Genomic DNA, 17,328 nt, shown 5'->3' with positions numbered 1-17,328 from the left:
CAAGAGTCAATTAAGAGAGCAAGAAGATCGCCAGTAGAACGCCCCTTGCGGAACCCATACTGGCGATCAGATAGAAGGTTAGAAGTGGAAAGGTACTTTTGAATCTTCCGGTTAAGGATTGATTCAAAAGCTTTAGATAGACAGGAAAGTAAAGCTATAGGGCGGTAGTTTGAGGGATTGGAACGGTCACCCTTCTTAGGCACAGGCTGTACAAAGGCATACTTCCAGCAGGAAGGAAAGGTAGAAGTTGATAGGCAGAGACGAAAGAGTTTGACCAGGCAGGGTGTCAGCACGGAAGCACAGTTTTAAAGGACAATAGGAGGCACTCCATCAGGTCCATAAGCCTTCTGAGAGTTGAGGCCAGAGAGGGCATAGAAAACATCATTTGGAAGAATCTTAATAACAGGCATAAAGGAGTCAGAGGGGGGATGAGTAGGAGGAATATGCTCAGAATCGTCCAAGGTGGAGTTCTTACAGAATTAAATATATATATATATATATATATATATATATATATATATATATATATATATATATATATATATATATATATATATATATATAATGGAATACAGAATTAAGTGATCTGTGCGGTATGTAATTCAATCGACATTGTCTATATTTTTATTTTTCATTAGTAGGTTATTAAGGAGCAAGGGGACTGAGCTGGGCACCGAGGCCACGCGCCCCAGCTACAGCGTGTGTGCCCCCATTGCACATGTGATAAGACCACTCACGTACGGCATGAATTAATTTGGAGAGCTATGAAAAGCTCGTATAGATTTTTTTATGGTCTGTAGACGAAAAGAAATGTAAAGTCTGAGTAGAATGGTTAATTATGAAGAATTAATTATGGTCAGCCCCAGTAACTCAGAGCGAGTGGCAACAGGCCCTCCAGCTGGCACCTGGGCTGGCGGCAGCGGGGACGTTGCATATTTGGGCCACAAGTAGCGGAAGGATACTGTTGTTGCTCTTCCGCTATTATATTTTGAGTTAGGCACCCGCGCTACTTTTTTTGGGGATTATCTTGGGCTAACGTTCACTGTATTAGGATAATAAAGAGAAAAACCTATCATTTCATTTATTTAGATGTGGAAATGCGCTTTCTCTCTCTCTCTCTGTGTGTGTTTAATAATTAAATCTCTCTCTCTGGCTAGTTGATCTCTCTATCTCTCTCTACTCTCTCTCTCTCTCTCTCTCTCTCTCTCTCTCTCTCTCTCTCTCTCTCTCTCTCTCTCTCTCTCTCTCTCTCTCTCTCTCTCTCTCTCTCTCTCTCTCTCTCTCTCTCTCTCTCTCCTGACCCTGCGTCGTTATGTTCTTCTTTTGACCTGTATCGCTTTCTATCGTTTCGTAGGTCCTCCTCCTCTTGATCCTTCCTCTCTTCTGCTTATTCACACACTCAGTGGCACTATAATACGTGGCAGGTGAACTTGTCGCTACTTTCGGTCCGGGTGTGCGTGGGGTGGCGGCGGTGGCGGGACAGCAGCTGGCCGGCCAGTGTGCTGCATACCACTACGCAATGGCGAGGGTGCTCATCAACGGCGTGCGATCTTATGCTCCAAGGCTCTTCCCTCAGCTCCAGAAGACCACCTGCGCCTGGGAAACCAATGCCAAGCCCTTCAGCACCACACACCATTCTTTGTCAAGTGAGGTCACGGTGACAGAGATGTGCTGGGCGAGTTACTATGTTTGGTGAAGGTCGCGGACTGCATTGTTAACCGTCGTGCTAATGAAAAGTCATTGTGTCGCAAAGTTTGCAGTATTTGATGCATTCCATAACCAGTTCATGGGTTGCCTAGTGCATGGTGCGACTTGCCAAAGTCAAATCAAGACATGGTCAAAGGTTTAATTAATTATGCATCCAGCAGGCCACCGAGGCGACGGTGATCGCCGAGCATTGCAGCCTTGCTCCCCGGCGTGGGGTTTGGGGTCATGCCCAAGGTCAGGTCTTCTCTGCCTTATCTCGTTACGTCATACCGTAGAGACGGGACCTGCCTAAGGAATTTTCCATTTAGAAGGGCTATCTTATGGATTGTGAACCAGATTACATAAAAACATTTAAGGATCACAGCATTATTGCTTGGACAGTCATTGTAAACTAGCAGTGTTCCTTGAGTGTATTACTAGTTCTTGTGAGTTTTTTTGTGCATAAGGAAGATGCTCCACCAGATTACCAAACTGGACCAATCTTTACTGTGCTGGTAGTAACTAGACTTGGCTGTGGGCCTGGTATGGATTGCTTATAAATGTATTGTATGCTAATGAATGCAATTCAAGAAACGAATGTTATTGTGAATGACAATCTAGAATTAATTACATTAACTAACTAGGCTCACTCCAGCATACTCCACTGTACATCCTTTACATGATGGCAAATAGTATTGCATCCAGTGGTGGGATTCAAATTTTTTAAGAACAGGTTCTCTCAATGAGGGATTTACCAAGATAAGTTATAAGCAAAAGGTGTTCATGGGGGAAAATTGAGAACCCCTGATTTAAGCTAACAGTAACAACCGGTTCTCAGGATTAAAGAAATTCCAAGAACAGGTTCTTGCGAACCGGTGCGAACTGGTTGAATCCCATCACTTATTGCATCTAAATTTGAATACTTTCTATTCCATGATATTAACCACAGGTAGGAAGGATTTGTCACTGGGATTTATAAGGAATATCAAGGTGTTCACAATGTAGATTAGGGCATTCCCTTACTTTATGCAGGGAAGATAAGTATTTACTATGTAATTAGCCTTTATTTCATCATCCCACTCCACTATTTGGTTTATGCTTACGTGTATGTGAATACAAGGATTATTACAGCTCATCAGTAGCAAAATTCTTCCATGTTTCTCATTTCCCCATATCATTCCTTTTCAGGTCGAAAATATACAGAGAAGCATGAGTGGGTGGCTGTAGATGGCAATATTGGGACCATTGGAATCACAAATTATGCACAGGTGTGTAGGCCTACTTACTCTTACTACTCTTACTCGTTGATGAGGTTTCAGGCCCCGGTCCGCCGCCGTAGCAGCACTCCACAGGGCCACTAACATTATAACAGTAATATTAGCACCTAAAGTTGTCCTCAATCCTCATATTTGTTTAGTCGTAGGATTTAGTGAATAAGTGAGTCTTCAGCGTTTTCTTGAAGATTGCCAGACTGTCACTGTTCTTAACGTCCCCAGGTAACTCATTATAGAGCCGCGGGGCACTCTTCTCAAATGCTCTGAAACCCAGTTCCAGGTTGACCCTGGGCTCATAGAATCTATACCGTTCTGTACTGTGTCTTGCTGACATGATGGTGTCCAAATGAAAATCCTGTAGAATATTTCTCAAATATCCAGGTTTACCAAGTCCCGTTGCTTGATCAGTCAAGACACATATTTTGTAGACTATTCGTGCCTTAATGGGTAGCCAATGCAAGGCTCTAAGTGCAGGTGTTATTCTCTCACGGGGAGGGCAGACCCTTTATTAGCCTTACAGCTCTGTTCATAACCAGTTGTAGTTTCTTCAGCAGATATTTAGGAAGGCCATAATAAAGTGAGTTACAATAATCCAGCTTACTAGTTACATGATTATATATAAGCATCTTCATAGTCTTATCATCCAGGTATTTCTTGACAAATGCAATATTTCTCAGATGGTAGCGCCGTTCTCAGCACCTGATTGATCTGTTCTTTGAATGATAGAGTGCAGTCAAGTATCGCACCTAAATCTTTGACCGACTTTTTTACAGTCATTATGTCATCTTTTATCTGAAGAGTGGAAATATCTAGCCTCCTGAGATCCTTGTTCTTCCCGACAATCAAACATTCAGTTTTATCCTCATTCAGCTTCAGTTGCTTAGAATTCATCCATTTCCCAACATCATCCATAATTCTGCTCAGCTTATCTTCAGTGTTTTCCACATCACTCAGCGACAAATAGAACTGTGTATCATCAGCATACAGTTTAAAGTCAACTTCATGCCTTCTTAGCAAATGTGAAAGACCGATAGTATAAACACAGAATAAAATTAGACCCAGTACACTTCCCTGGGGGACTTCTCTTTGCAGAAGTTTATGAGTGGAGAATGATTTACCTATTTGTGCACAGTAAGTTCTGTTCTCAAGGTAACTCCTCAGATAATCCAGCGCGCCACCCTCAATTTCAATATTTTTGCAATCCTGAAGCAATAGACTGTGCTCCACCATGTCAAACGCAGCACTCAAGTCTAACAAAATCAGAACACCACACTTCCCTTCATCCATAAGCACAAGCAAGTTGTTTACCACCGAACAGAGAGTAGTTTCAGTTGAGTAAAGCCTCTTGTAGGCAGATTGATTATCCGGTGAAGCCTGCACCACTAGCAAATGCTCCATTAGCTGATTTAAGATCACATTTTCAAGTATCTTAGATAGAAACGTCAAGTTGGATACTGGTCTAAAGGAACTTAAACACTGTGGGTCCAGTTTACCTTTAACGATAGGTATAAACTCTCAGGGAAAGTCTTGTTTTCGATACTAGTGTTAACCATCATAGAAATCACTAAAGTTTTCACTCTTAATGATGTCACTTATCGGCAAGGGATCGTTATCACAGTACGTCAGTTTCACCTTGTGTATGATAGTTTTCACCACAGCCACATCCACTTGTTGAAAGCTTGTTAACTTTATTTCAGGGACTGGAGTTTCCACAGCGGATCCATGGTAACCGCGGTCGCCTCTAAAGTTCATGATAACTCTCAATTTTCTTGTCAAAAAAGTCTAAAAACTTATTTGCCAGCACTTCATCCGAGAAACCATCCAGAAGCTTCTTAACCTTTCTGTTTCCAGTCAAACTGTCAAGCACCTTATATAATTTATTGATGTTAGGCCCTGCCTCCATAACCTTATTCCGATAGTATTCTCTTTTCCGTTTTATCACAAGCCGATTTTCTTTGTTTCTCGCCTCCTGGTATGCTCTTCTTGCCTCATCTGTTTTTTGCCTACGCCATAGTCTTTCTTTTTTCTTCTTTTCTCTTTTTGCCCACAGTATTTCCGCATTAAACCAAGGTGCATGATCTCTCAACACTATCTCCTTTTCAATCAGAGGACAGAGGCTGTTATACTCATCTTTAGCTAAACCATTATATAGCTTAACCAGGCAGGTAGCACAATTTCCACGTAACACCGAGCCATGTTCACAGATTTCACGACAATTAATAGTAATTTCCTGTATTACAGAGTTAATCAATATTTCTGGTTGAAAATTCTTTCGCAATCTGAACGTAATATTTTTTCTCTGCACTGCTTCCCTCACGTATGAAATTTCAAAGGTCACCAATTTATGCACCGAGGATATACAACCTATTTCATCAACACACACCCCTTGCACTAGATCACCGTCTATATCGCTGAAAACCAAGTCTAGCACATGACCCCCTAAAGAAGTCATCTCGTTCACTTTATTAATCAGGTTGAAACTGTCCATCATCTCAATGAAGGCCATGGCAGAAGAATTTTCAGGATCATCAATCCATAGATTAAAGTCACCACAGATGAACACATTTGCACTCACTATATCCACAGACTCCAAAAATGTGCGAAATTCATCAATAAAGACCTCTGTTCTTGTATCCGAAGGTCGATACACCACAATAAAGGTGAATTTCCTTAATTAACAATTAACATTAACTTAACCCGATAGCAGCAGGGATCATGTTTCTTAATGGTCCCTCTAAGTGAGAAAAATGAGAAAAAATCATCACTCACACGAACCATTTCATAATATATATCAAAGCATTTGTGATCAGTTTGCATCATTTATTTTGGGGGGTTTATATCATGGCACAAATTTGGCCCGTCACTGCTACACGGTAAAGCCACAAATTTGGCCCGTCGCTGCTACCGGGTTAAATACTATTTGTGTGTCAGCAACCTGAACTGACCCTTTCATGTGTGCACTAATCGGTTTGAGTTGTGGCTCACAGTTTATGGGTTAATGAATAGAGTATTGAGACTGTATTTTATTACAGGAAGCTCTGGGAGACATTGTTTATGCCCAGCTACCTGAAGTGGACACACAATATGAGCAGATGGGTAAGTTTGTATAATATTTGCTATACAGGATTGTTTAGGGACCATGAGGGTTTCCACCTGCCCACAGTGAAAGATCTGTATTTAAAAAAATAAATAATAATAATAATCCACTAATTCAAAGTCAAAACTAACATTATTAGTTCAAAGCCTGTACCTTATTTTAAAGGAATCAGGCCTTTTGTTTAGAATGAATTGATGTGGTGCCATCATGGGCATGTATATCACTGTTGATAGCATGTAAGAACTGGGTTTTGAACATGGTTAAAAGAGTAAGTGATCAGACCCGTTATGTTGTTTAGACACTCAACATCACCCTCGTGAGAAGACCAGTTTTGTGTCGGTGCCTTTCTAACATCTTTTGAATCTTATGGTTTAACATGGTGACTCAGATGGAGCCGACCAAACAAGGCAGCTGCACATAACCTGATGGGGTGGTGTTGACAGAGGAGTGTGGTGCCCTGGAAAGTGTTAAGGCTGCCAGTGAGCTCTACAGTCCTGTCTCTGGCAAGGTGACCGAGATCAACACAGCGGTGGAGGATCAGCCGTCACTCATTAATAAGAGCTGCTATGAAGAAGGTAATTATTCATTTATATTTGTGCAGTCATGTATTTGTTTAATTCTAATGTACTGAATTGATATATCAGTTTACATATTTTTTTTTCACTTGCATCATAATGAATTTATAAGTTGCTACATTGACTGCATTAATACCTGCAGTGAAGTAAATGGCAATGGGCAACTCTGTGTAGATAAATAAAAGAACTGGGGAGTTGAGAGCCTAATTTTTATGGGAGCAACATGTCATTAATATTCATTCAATGGGTGAGCTATAACAATATTTTTGTAATTTTTAGCTTAATCAATTTTGGATTTGAAATTGATTTTCTTTGCAGGTTGGTTATTTAAATTGGAATTGACAGTCCCATCAGAAATAGACGAGCTGATGAATGAAGAAACCTATGAAAAGTTTTTAAAGGAAAGTGAAGAGTAACGACGACAACATTTACTACCTGGCTGATGGGCACTGGTTACTATGGTAGGAAAAATGTGTGCAAGTACTTAAAGAATTCACTTGTTTATAATAGAGGAACTCTGTGAAATATGACTATAATCAGTTGCAATCAGATGTAAATACAAATGCATAATTTTAATTATGTTATGGAAAGCATGCTATTAGAACCTTCAACCCTGTCATATTCAGGGAATTCACGAGGGACTTACCAAACTCTGTGTAAGTAAATAAGTAAGGGACAGCACCATACCATCCAGCCCCTGAGTGTGAAGGACACAAATCCAATACCTTTCATTAGTTTCTTAAGTCAGGAAGAAAGATTCCCCTCTGACCTTGGCCACATTTACCAATTATAAATGTTAGTCATATATCCCTGTCTCATATCTTGGCACCTATGAATACCACATAGCCCCTGGCATTATAAGTTTCTACTGGCCATTGAAGAAAATATAGTGCAATCAAGTTTCTGTAGGAGTGTTTTGCTGTTTTATGCATTCTCCCTTACAAATATTTATTTTCCTGCTTGTTTCTTGTCATTTTTTTCAAAAGTTGTTTCCTCCACTTTCAGAGTGGAGATCAGTTACTTAGAAGTGCAAGTGGGCTAACAAGATGGGATGATGACAGCAATGAAAATGTGTTTAAGAAGTGTACTGATGAGTGAGCAAAAGATGCTGACTGTAGAGTGGTTAAAGTGTTAAACATGATACCTCAAGGTGGTTCAGACAAGTGTTGAGGATGTAGAATGGCAAGTTCATCAAGTTGAAGGATGAACAACAGGTAAAGGGAACCTGAGATTGTTAGAATGCCTCCATTTATATGTATTGATAAAACTGGAGAATACATAGATAGGTTAGAGTGAATGTAATATTGAAAGAATATGTAAAGGCAGAACTGAAAATCAGGTCGTGGTCACCCCTGTGTGGGACATCTCTGAAAAGGCTGCAGCATGAGGTATATATAGTGTCCATACTGCTTCAGTTCACCATCCTCTGTCTGTTTGTCACATCATTTCCCTATAAAACACCCCTCCTACACTCCCTCACAAATGCTTTTTATGGAAATAAAATTCACAATTTCAGTTCTGCATTTTGGTTCTGTTAAAAGCTTCAGGTGTGAGAAATCTAATTTGCTGGTTTAGTTAACATGAGCCACTGAAACATAAGTCAACAAAGATTAATCACCATTGAAAAAGCATGGTGGATGACACTGCAATGAACAGACACTGATTGGCCTTCATCAAGTTAGTGGTGTAACTCAGGTCATTGCTTTATAGGAATTAAGGGATTTTAACCACTACAGCCTAAAAACTATAGGAGGTTCAAAATTATGTCGTTAGTTGCAGCTCAAGATGATCACAGGAAGGGTCTTCATGCAGTAGTGCACCCCTGTCTCATTGATTGATCTATGGGGTAAGACTCACCTTTGTGTTGTTAGTAGTGTTTGTTTAATTTTATTGGAATTGGATCATTGCAAAATTTGTAAATACTGACTTAATACGTGAACAGGAAGCCCCTTTATTTTGTCAATTTGTATATAATGTATGTATTAGTTTCTGTTACTTGAACAGCATTATTTTTTCATTATAGCTCTTTTGTATTCTTGAAAATGACATAAGAGTTTAAAGATTTGTTACCTTTTTTTTTTATTTGTTCCGTGTAATATATCATTTATTTTACTTCTCCAGTGTTGCAGAATGATATAAACTATTTCTAGCTGTATCTTCTGTGTAGATCTCTGTTGGTAGAAATCAGAATTGCTCAAACCAGTGTTGTACCAGCGTCACATTCCTCCTTTGTTGTGTCCTAACTTTTATGTCAGCCAGGTTGTAATGATAGAATATGACAGCTATGCATCAACTGCGTTCTCAATTTTTGTTGTTTAAATGCTTAACTAACAAAAGAAATTTCACTTTGAGGTGGGTCAAATTTGGTTGGCTCATTGCAGTGGGGCAATGTCAACATCCACCTTTTGTGGTCTTGCACAGTATTCACGAGTGATACGACATGATTTTTTTCTTCTTCATTTTCTTTCAGTTTTCTCAATGAATGTCAGAATATTTCTTTCATCACTTTGCAAGTAAACAAAATATATTTGATGTGGTATACAATGATTATATTTCCTATATCTTTTTTGGAAAGAATCAATATAGATGATTGGAAAAACACCCTTCTCCATTATGGTTCACACCTTAATTTTTCAAACAACATATATATCTCTGACACCCTGTACCCTCATGGGAACTTCCCTCTAGGGGGTGGTTGTGTCAGAAGTGTCCATAACTCCCTGTTCTGGCACTCCCTCTTAGCAAACTCAGTCCTGCTACTTCCAACTTTCTCACTCCAATACTTACTCACAATATTGATCCACTTAACAGACCGTGGTCTTCCCCTGACACCCCCTCCCTCAATCCTTCCCTCATACACTCTTCACAAAATCATTCTCCTTCATTCTCATCAAGTGTCCAAACTCTCTCAGCGCTCCATGCTTCACCCATTCAACAACTCCACAGTCTGCTCCCATTGCTGTCACACCCATACCAAAGCTCTGATACATATTTTCACTACTTTATCCATCCCATCCTGCAACACCACATTCACCTCTTATATAACTCATTTCCACTGCATGTATTCTAGATTGCTGTGCTACATTCCATGTCCATGTCTCTGACACATATGACAGAGTTGGCAGGATAATACTGTTCCTTATGCCCCTCTTTACCCCCATGCTCACATTTCCTCTCATAACTCCAATGCACCTACTACCTGTCTGTCCTTCACTGCTCTTTCCCTCACCTCACCTTCTATACTTCCATTCTTTCATAAACCTGTCCCTAAATATTTAAATTCAGTCATCTCCATTCTCTCTTCCCCCAGCCATATTCTACACTTCGTTGTGCTTTCTGCTCTAACTCTGTATAGCTTTGCAAAATCAATGGTCTGTTCTCTTGCCCTCTCCTTACTCTTTCCAGAATTTACTTTCAGTTTTCTCCTTTTACACACCCTGTCAAACTCATCCACTATACTCTGCAGTGTCCCTTCATTCTCTGCCAACAATACTGTATCATCTGCAAACAGACCTCCCACCAATGACTCCTCTGTACCTCTCTTTTCAGCCTTGGCCCTAGTTCCCCCACTCTGGCTTTCATTTTTCTCATATATCCATTCATGTACACATTTAAAAGCCATGGAGACCTCTTATACCCACACCAACTCCAAAACTCGCTTAACTCACCATTCACGTGCACAGAGGCACTCACATCATTATAGGACCTGATCGCCTCTAGCAAATTCCCTCGCACACCATTTATCCTTAGAACATCCCATAAACTTTTCCTGTAAACCCTGTCATATGCCTTCTCTAGGTTCATGAAAGCAGCAAACAGCCTCCTATCCTTCTCTAGGTACTTTTCAACTAGCATTTTTAGTGCAAATATTTCATCTACATAACCCCTCCCTATCCTAAAGCCTACACTTTTTTTTCAGCTATTTTCTTCATCCTCATTTAAAACCCTTCCATACACTTTTCCTGCCACACTGAGTAGACTTATTCCCCTGTAACTATTACAATCACCTCTGGTTCCTTTCCCTTTGTACAGTGGCACAACACTAATGCTCCTCCAGACCACTAGCACCTCACCCTGTCCCCATGCTAGGTTACATATCCATAACATCCATTCTGAAACTACATCTCCTCCATACTTCCCCAACATGTGGTCAGATAGCCCTGCCTACACCACAGCTGTACACATGGGTTGCCAGCCCTGAGAAAGAGACAATTGGCCATCAGGACACCTCTTCACTGCTTGAGGCTCCTCACAAGTGTCTCCATGGCAGCGACAATGGTTTACCCTTTGTTTACCAATTTTTTTTTACAGTTTGTGTACGTACTGTACCACTGTATATGTAAAGCACTTATTTTAAGACCAAAAGTCATAATAATTACACTTCCATAAATAATACCATTCTAGCATCAAATTAAATTATACTAGAGATGCTAGAAAGCAAAATACACTCACGAGCAAAAGATTCAGATCATAAATCTCATGTTACCTTTGCCGTTCATGAGGTAGATATGGACCCACATACATTACGCATTCGGTGATCATCTATACCATAGGTAGACGCAAACTTTGAAAAATATGAGCAGTGGACAACGTATACCTACTTTTTCCTGACCAGCAGGTATCATGTTTGGACATTTATGTCAAATACTCATGCAAGAGAGAAAGAGAGAAACAATTATTTTCCTTTTTGTTGTGGTCACCATTTAAATTAAATTGCAAGGAACCTCAGTCAGAGTAATTGAAAATTATATTGGTATTCAGTTTTAAATTAAAGGTGAGCTGAAACATCAGGGGTATTGTGGAAGAAAATAGGAAGTACTGTAACTAAAAACAGCGTCTAAAAGAAATTGATGCATTTATTGGTTTTTATACTTAGTGACAAAGTTACAAGTTTAGAATACCTAATATTATGAAAGACTGAAATAATTGACTAGGTATCTTAAGCTTAAAAATATACATACACATAACACTCGATGATATTTAAAAAGAAAGCAAATATCATTATATTTAAGAACAGGCATTATATGAAGGTCACCCTTACTCATTTTATTTTATTAAAAATTTTGGATAAGAGATGATAAGGTGTTTAAGGATTATAGACAGACTCAGCAATGAAGTCAGTTTGGGCGTGGCCTGCTTGGGAAGTTCCCTGGCCTTAGCGCTGCCAAATCTTATTTAATGTATACAGAATGTTTGATACACAATATCAAATAGTGCATAGCTGACATATGAGAGAGAGAGTGATATATTGGGGTGATGCAGAAGTGCTGTGAAGAGGTTTGGGTCCCACCCAAACTGACTTCATATTCATGTTGGACTATAGTTACAAATTTTTTATTCCTCATGAAAAGCATTATATTGATACTGTGGCTAAAACTGCCTTCATACTCGACGAACCTCCTCTGCATGTACAGTATATATATATATATATATATATATATATATATATATATATATATATATATATATATATATATATATATATATATATATATATATATATATATATATATATATATATATATATATATATATATACACACACACAGTATAACCTCTGAGTTGGTACAATTGGGGAGGTCGGTTCTGATCTGTCACAGGTTGGTTTAAGTGGTAGTAGTATGGACCCCACACAAAGAAAAACATATACAAGATCGAAAGAATGCAGAGTAGCACCCAAGTTGGTCCCTAGCCTAACCAAGTTAATGTAATAAGAAATATTGGAAAGGTTAGGGCTGCCAGTTCAGGGGACATTATTGCAGTGATCAGGGCAATGAAAGGAATAGACAAAGAGGATGGAAATGGGACTTCATGAGTATAGTTCACTTCTTGTATATCACTAGTTACATAATTACACACACACAATTTCAGTTGGTTAGAGCGCTACTCTGCCAGGGTTCACGGCCTGAGAGGCGGTGGTTCGAGCCCTGCTCAGGCCGGAATCTTTCCGCTGACAAGGAGTGGTTACTGTCCTTCCCTGAGCAAGGGGGATGGGATGTGTGGGGTGTGAGGTCCTGGCAGTACCCATATATCGACTATAATGAGCATGAGGTTGCTCTTGTCAGGAGGGTACTTGCTGGCGATTTTGAGTCCAACTCGTGATCAGGCCGTGTTGAATTACACACACACACCACACTTCACACCACATAACAACTCACCACACCTTACCACAGCACACCACAGTACAAAATACACACACACACACACACTTCACACCACATCATAACTCACCACACACATCACAGTATAACACACACAGACACACACACACACACACACACACACAGTTAAGTCTGAAAATTGTGATATCCAGTTACAATGATCTATATGTAAAATGCCCATAATTCTTACATGTATTTGGTCATGTGGCTGCCATCATACAGTTTCTTAATATTAAGTCTACATATACTTATGTATATAAACCAACTGCTATATACTTTCTTGTCCCCTAAAGTCGTTAACTTGGAGAAAAGGTCATCTTAGTGACTGAGGGCTGGCGTGTTGCACATGATAACCGTCTACAAGCCTGTAATTATGATGGATTTTTTTTGGGGGGGGGCGTCATAGGTTCATGAGGGTGGCACACGAATCAAGCATGTGCAGGTGGGGGAAATTTTTTGAAAAATCATCAATTTTAGGGGCATTTTGAGGCTGATAGAAAATATTAGGGGAGGCTATAGCTTGCCTAAACCCCCCAGAAATTACAGCCCTGGCCTATCATTAGATGAATTGGGAGATATATGTTTAGTTGGTATATTGGTGACATATGTCTACCAATTGTTTAAACTTTAATTTGAATCACATAGCTGTTGAGCTACTGGTGGCCCTCAAGCGGTGGTGGATGAGACATATTATAAGGTGCACAGTGTGCAACTTCTGTACTCATTACATCTGGTTAGTTACCCCTGCATTCTTCACCCCAATCTTCTCCACCAAAGTTTTGCTTGCTTTTGATTATAAGCTCTCCCAACCCAAGGCAATATACAATAAAGAAAAGATGGTCGTAGGGAGGGATGAAGTATTCGTATTCGGTATTCGTATTCAAATACATTTGAATACTGTATTCAAATAAAAGGAAAAGTGTTCGTACTCTGCGAATCACATGACGAATACCTCAAAATTTATTATGAGAGATAACAGCCGTTGTTCTTTTCAACTCCAGCCTCCTGGACGGACGTGTATAATCATCGCGTATAGCAGGTTCGTGAGGTCATTTTACTGTTGCATAACTTTAGAACAGTGCTATACCCAATTACGTCAAGAAGGTATTTTTTAATGAAAAGTATTCATGAATGTATTCATGAATACTTTCAAGAAGTATTCCTATTTGTATTCAATTTAAAATAATTTCAGTGTATTTAAATTCGTATTCATATTCGTTGGAATATGAAGTATTTGTATTTGTATTCAAATACAAATTTCTTGTATTCACTCCATTTCTGGTGGTAGGTGGCTTGTATCAGTGATACAGGAAACACCAAGAATTAGAAGCACTACAAAGGAACATGTGCAGCAGAATGCACCACCTATCTACTGGATGTTTCCAGTGACGCTGTTGATCCAGTCAACATAGTACTGGATATGCGTGTACACTCCAGGCAGACCTGGCTTGCCACAGCCCTTACCCCAAGACACCAGACCGAACACCGTGTAGGAACCTGCCGGAGGAAATCAGACAATCAGTTAGTTATGCCACATATATACTACAAATATATATATATATATATATATATATATATATATATATATATATATATATATATATATATATATATATATATATATATATATATATATATATATATATATATATATTGTGACATTTAACTCTGACATGAAGTCATAGTTTGACTCACCATTTATGTTGCACGCGAGAGGTCCCCCCGAGTCCGCGTTGCAGGCGTCCTTGATGCCATCCGGGTGCCCGGCACAGACCATGCCGGGGCCGTACCCGCGTGTTCCGTGCAGCTGCTGGCACTCCTTGTCAGCCACGAGGAGGACGTCTGTGCTGTGTAAAACCTTTGGCTTGGAATAGTCGTTGTTAGCTGCAAGAAGAATGAGAAGTTAGAATACTGTTTGAGGCTGCCATTAATGACGCATAATGCAGCCTCTTTATTCTCTCTTTAGTCCTAGAAAAAAATGATATTCAGCCATCCAACATGAAATGCCTTTGTGAGGAAAATGTTACATTTCATACAAAATTGATGCTTTGTATCCATTACTATGGAAGCATTGCAGTTTTATTAATTTCTTTAAGTCTTTGTACACGGCTTAATTAATGAAGAGGAAGACTAACTCACGGTCTGTGAAGCCCCAGCCTGACACCTGGCAGCTGATGCCGGGCGTGTAGCTGGTGTCTGGAGCGGGTAAACAGGCGGGGGTGACGAACCTAGACATGCGGAACCCTTCGCCTCTCTGTTCACGCACCTTCAGCACTGCGACATCATTGTTGTATTGCCCACCTGAAATGCAACAGTGGTAAACAGTGTGATCCAGCAAGCACAACATATTTGCTGCATTATAACATGGCGGCTCCCTAGTGTGTTGATGTCCCTTATGTGATGCGAGATGACATGTATTATGTAACGTAACACCCACAGCTGTTCTATGCATTTTCTGTATTAACTACAAAAACTTAATTGAAACATGGTACCTACTTCGATAAATGATCAGGAAATGTGCCGGACTTTTTCACAAGAAGGTAATGGAGGTCAGTGGACTAAATAGAGCGTCGACACACTGTTTATGATATACTGTAATATTATTACTAATATATGTTCCTGAGATTTAAGATTTTTCTCCGCTCCTTAGTGATATACCAGTACAGAAAGTGATGTGGAGTTTTCCATTAAGCTCCAGAGTGAGATGCAAACATGACTTATCTCTTTGCACATGAAGCTGTACTCAGCGGCTTTTTGCAACTTTTAAAATCAATACTTTCAGTGACAGCCTTCTTAATTTGACCCGATTCCAATGAACATGGTTGAGTTTGTTCAGTCATTAAATCATTAAAGTGATTATCTCCAGAATTACAGTGTTACTCTATCGTAATTTATTAATATAAAGTAATTATTTCAAAAGTTACAGTGATACTAAACGACTGTCATCTACTTTTGTCTGTTTATACATTGCAGTTCTTTCTTATCCAAGACAGCACTCACCCACTGCAAACTTGGGATGTATCACCAGGTCCTCGATCTCAAACATCTGCTCGTCCTGATCAGGCTTGCCCAGGTTGTGGTCTCCCACCTGGTGATAAATCAAATCGTTTTCTTATAAATGTGTGTGTGTGTGTGTGTGTGTAATTCACCACGGCCTGATCACGAGTTTGACTCGCTTTCGCCACAGCAGGTACCCTCACGACGTGAGCAGGTGCTCATTTGTCGATCTCTGGGTACTGCCAGGACCTCACCCTCACACACCACTCATCTCATCCCCCTTGCTCAAGGGGGGGACAGTAACCACTCTTAGTCAACGGAAAGAATCCGGCCTGAGTGGGGCTCGAACCACCGCCTGTTTGGCCGTGAAGCTTTGCATCGCGGTGCTCTAACCAATTGAGCTACCGGAGCGGTGTGTGTGTGTGTGTGTGTGTGTTGCATAAGAAAAAAATCAGATGTTCATTAAGGTGCTGAAATATCATTGATGGGGAAGCTTAATTATTCCTACTACAATATAATTAAGTACTACATACGTGGTATCTTGTGTGTGTGTGTGTGTATATATATATTTATATATTTTTTTTTGTAGGAGCAGTGAGTAGCGGGCTTTTTTTTATCATTGTTTCCTTTTTTTGTGCCCTTGAGCTGTCTCCTTTGTTGTAAATATATATATATATATATATATATATATATATATATATATATATATATATATATATATATATATATATATATATATATATATATATATATATATATATATATATATATATATATATATATATATATATATATATATATTATATATATATATATATGCCCTTTTACACTTTAAGCCTGCGATCTACCTTCCCTTTTATCACTTTACCGTGTGGTCTACCTGGCCATTAGCACTTAAGTATGCAGTGTACCTCAACTACATGAACTTTATACTGCAGGATGATAAAAAAAACAAGCTTTCAATTTATGATTAATGACAACATAATCACCTCCCAAAATGTTAAAAAGTTTATTGATTGTCATCTTTATGACGGAATTCATTGGTGCACAATTTTTATTTGCATCCCATATCGAGGCACACTCGTATATCATTCATTCGGGTGAATGGCCTGCAAGTGGCACGTAATCTAAATGGCATGAACTATCGCCATCTTACGGTGAACCATCAAGAACGTTATGTAGATCCAGTGACAGGATTACACGATAGTATTTCCGTCGACTGGCAAATCTTACCTCGTCAGTCTGAATGGGTTTATCGTTTGTTCCAACCATCTTTAGCTCCTTGACGATGAAAAATAATGACTCCACACACCTCGTGGCATAGTCATTGTACTTGGAATACTCCCTCTTACACTTTCCTGTTAGTCACTACAATATGTATGGGTATTTTTATTACAAAACAGAACACCACTCCTATAATTTTGCACAAAATCAAAATATATTGTGTGATTTGTTGTTGATGTCTGTATGGTGGAAAAATAGGCTTCTCTACCGAACAGTGGTACCCTTGGATTGTATGTCTTTACACAGACAGGTCA

At 39.4% G+C, this 17,328-nt stretch overlaps 2 protein-coding genes across 2 annotated transcripts in view; one reads left to right on the top strand and one right to left on the bottom strand.

Annotated features, from left to right (window-relative positions):
* Positions 1 to 1,464: 1,464 nt before the first annotated feature.
* LOC127007426 (glycine cleavage system H protein, mitochondrial-like) lies at positions 1,465 to 6,585 on the top strand. The gene is made up of 4 exons (XM_050878424.1): positions 1,465 to 1,646; positions 2,875 to 2,954; positions 5,993 to 6,056; positions 6,446 to 6,585. The coding sequence occupies exons 1-4, from the start codon at positions 1,520 to 1,522 to the stop codon at positions 6,481 to 6,483; spliced, it is 309 nt and encodes a 102-aa protein (XP_050734381.1). The 5' UTR covers positions 1,465 to 1,519; the 3' UTR covers positions 6,484 to 6,585.
* Positions 6,586 to 8,686: 2,101 nt separating this feature from the next.
* Positions 8,687 to 17,328, bottom strand: part of LOC127007425 (serine protease 33-like) — a 20,759-nt gene continuing 12,117 nt past the window's right edge. Inside the window, exons 4-7 of the mRNA XM_050878422.1 lie at positions 15,794 to 15,881; positions 14,933 to 15,094; positions 14,489 to 14,677; positions 8,687 to 14,290 (exon numbers count right to left, since the gene is read on the bottom strand). Coding sequence (XP_050734379.1) covers positions 14,163 to 14,290; positions 14,489 to 14,677; positions 14,933 to 15,094; positions 15,794 to 15,881 — 567 coding nt within the window. The 3' untranslated portion in view covers positions 8,687 to 14,162. The remainder of the gene's footprint in view (positions 14,291 to 14,488; positions 14,678 to 14,932; positions 15,095 to 15,793; positions 15,882 to 17,328) is intronic.

The sequence above is a fragment of the Eriocheir sinensis genome, chromosome 35, assembly GCF_024679095.1.
Source record: "Eriocheir sinensis breed Jianghai 21 chromosome 35, ASM2467909v1, whole genome shotgun sequence".
In the NCBI taxonomy this organism is placed as follows: Eukaryota; Metazoa; Arthropoda; class Malacostraca; order Decapoda; family Varunidae; genus Eriocheir; species Eriocheir sinensis.
The sequence above is the reverse complement of the archived record's forward strand: the minus strand, read 5'-3'. Positions and strand labels throughout refer to the sequence as shown.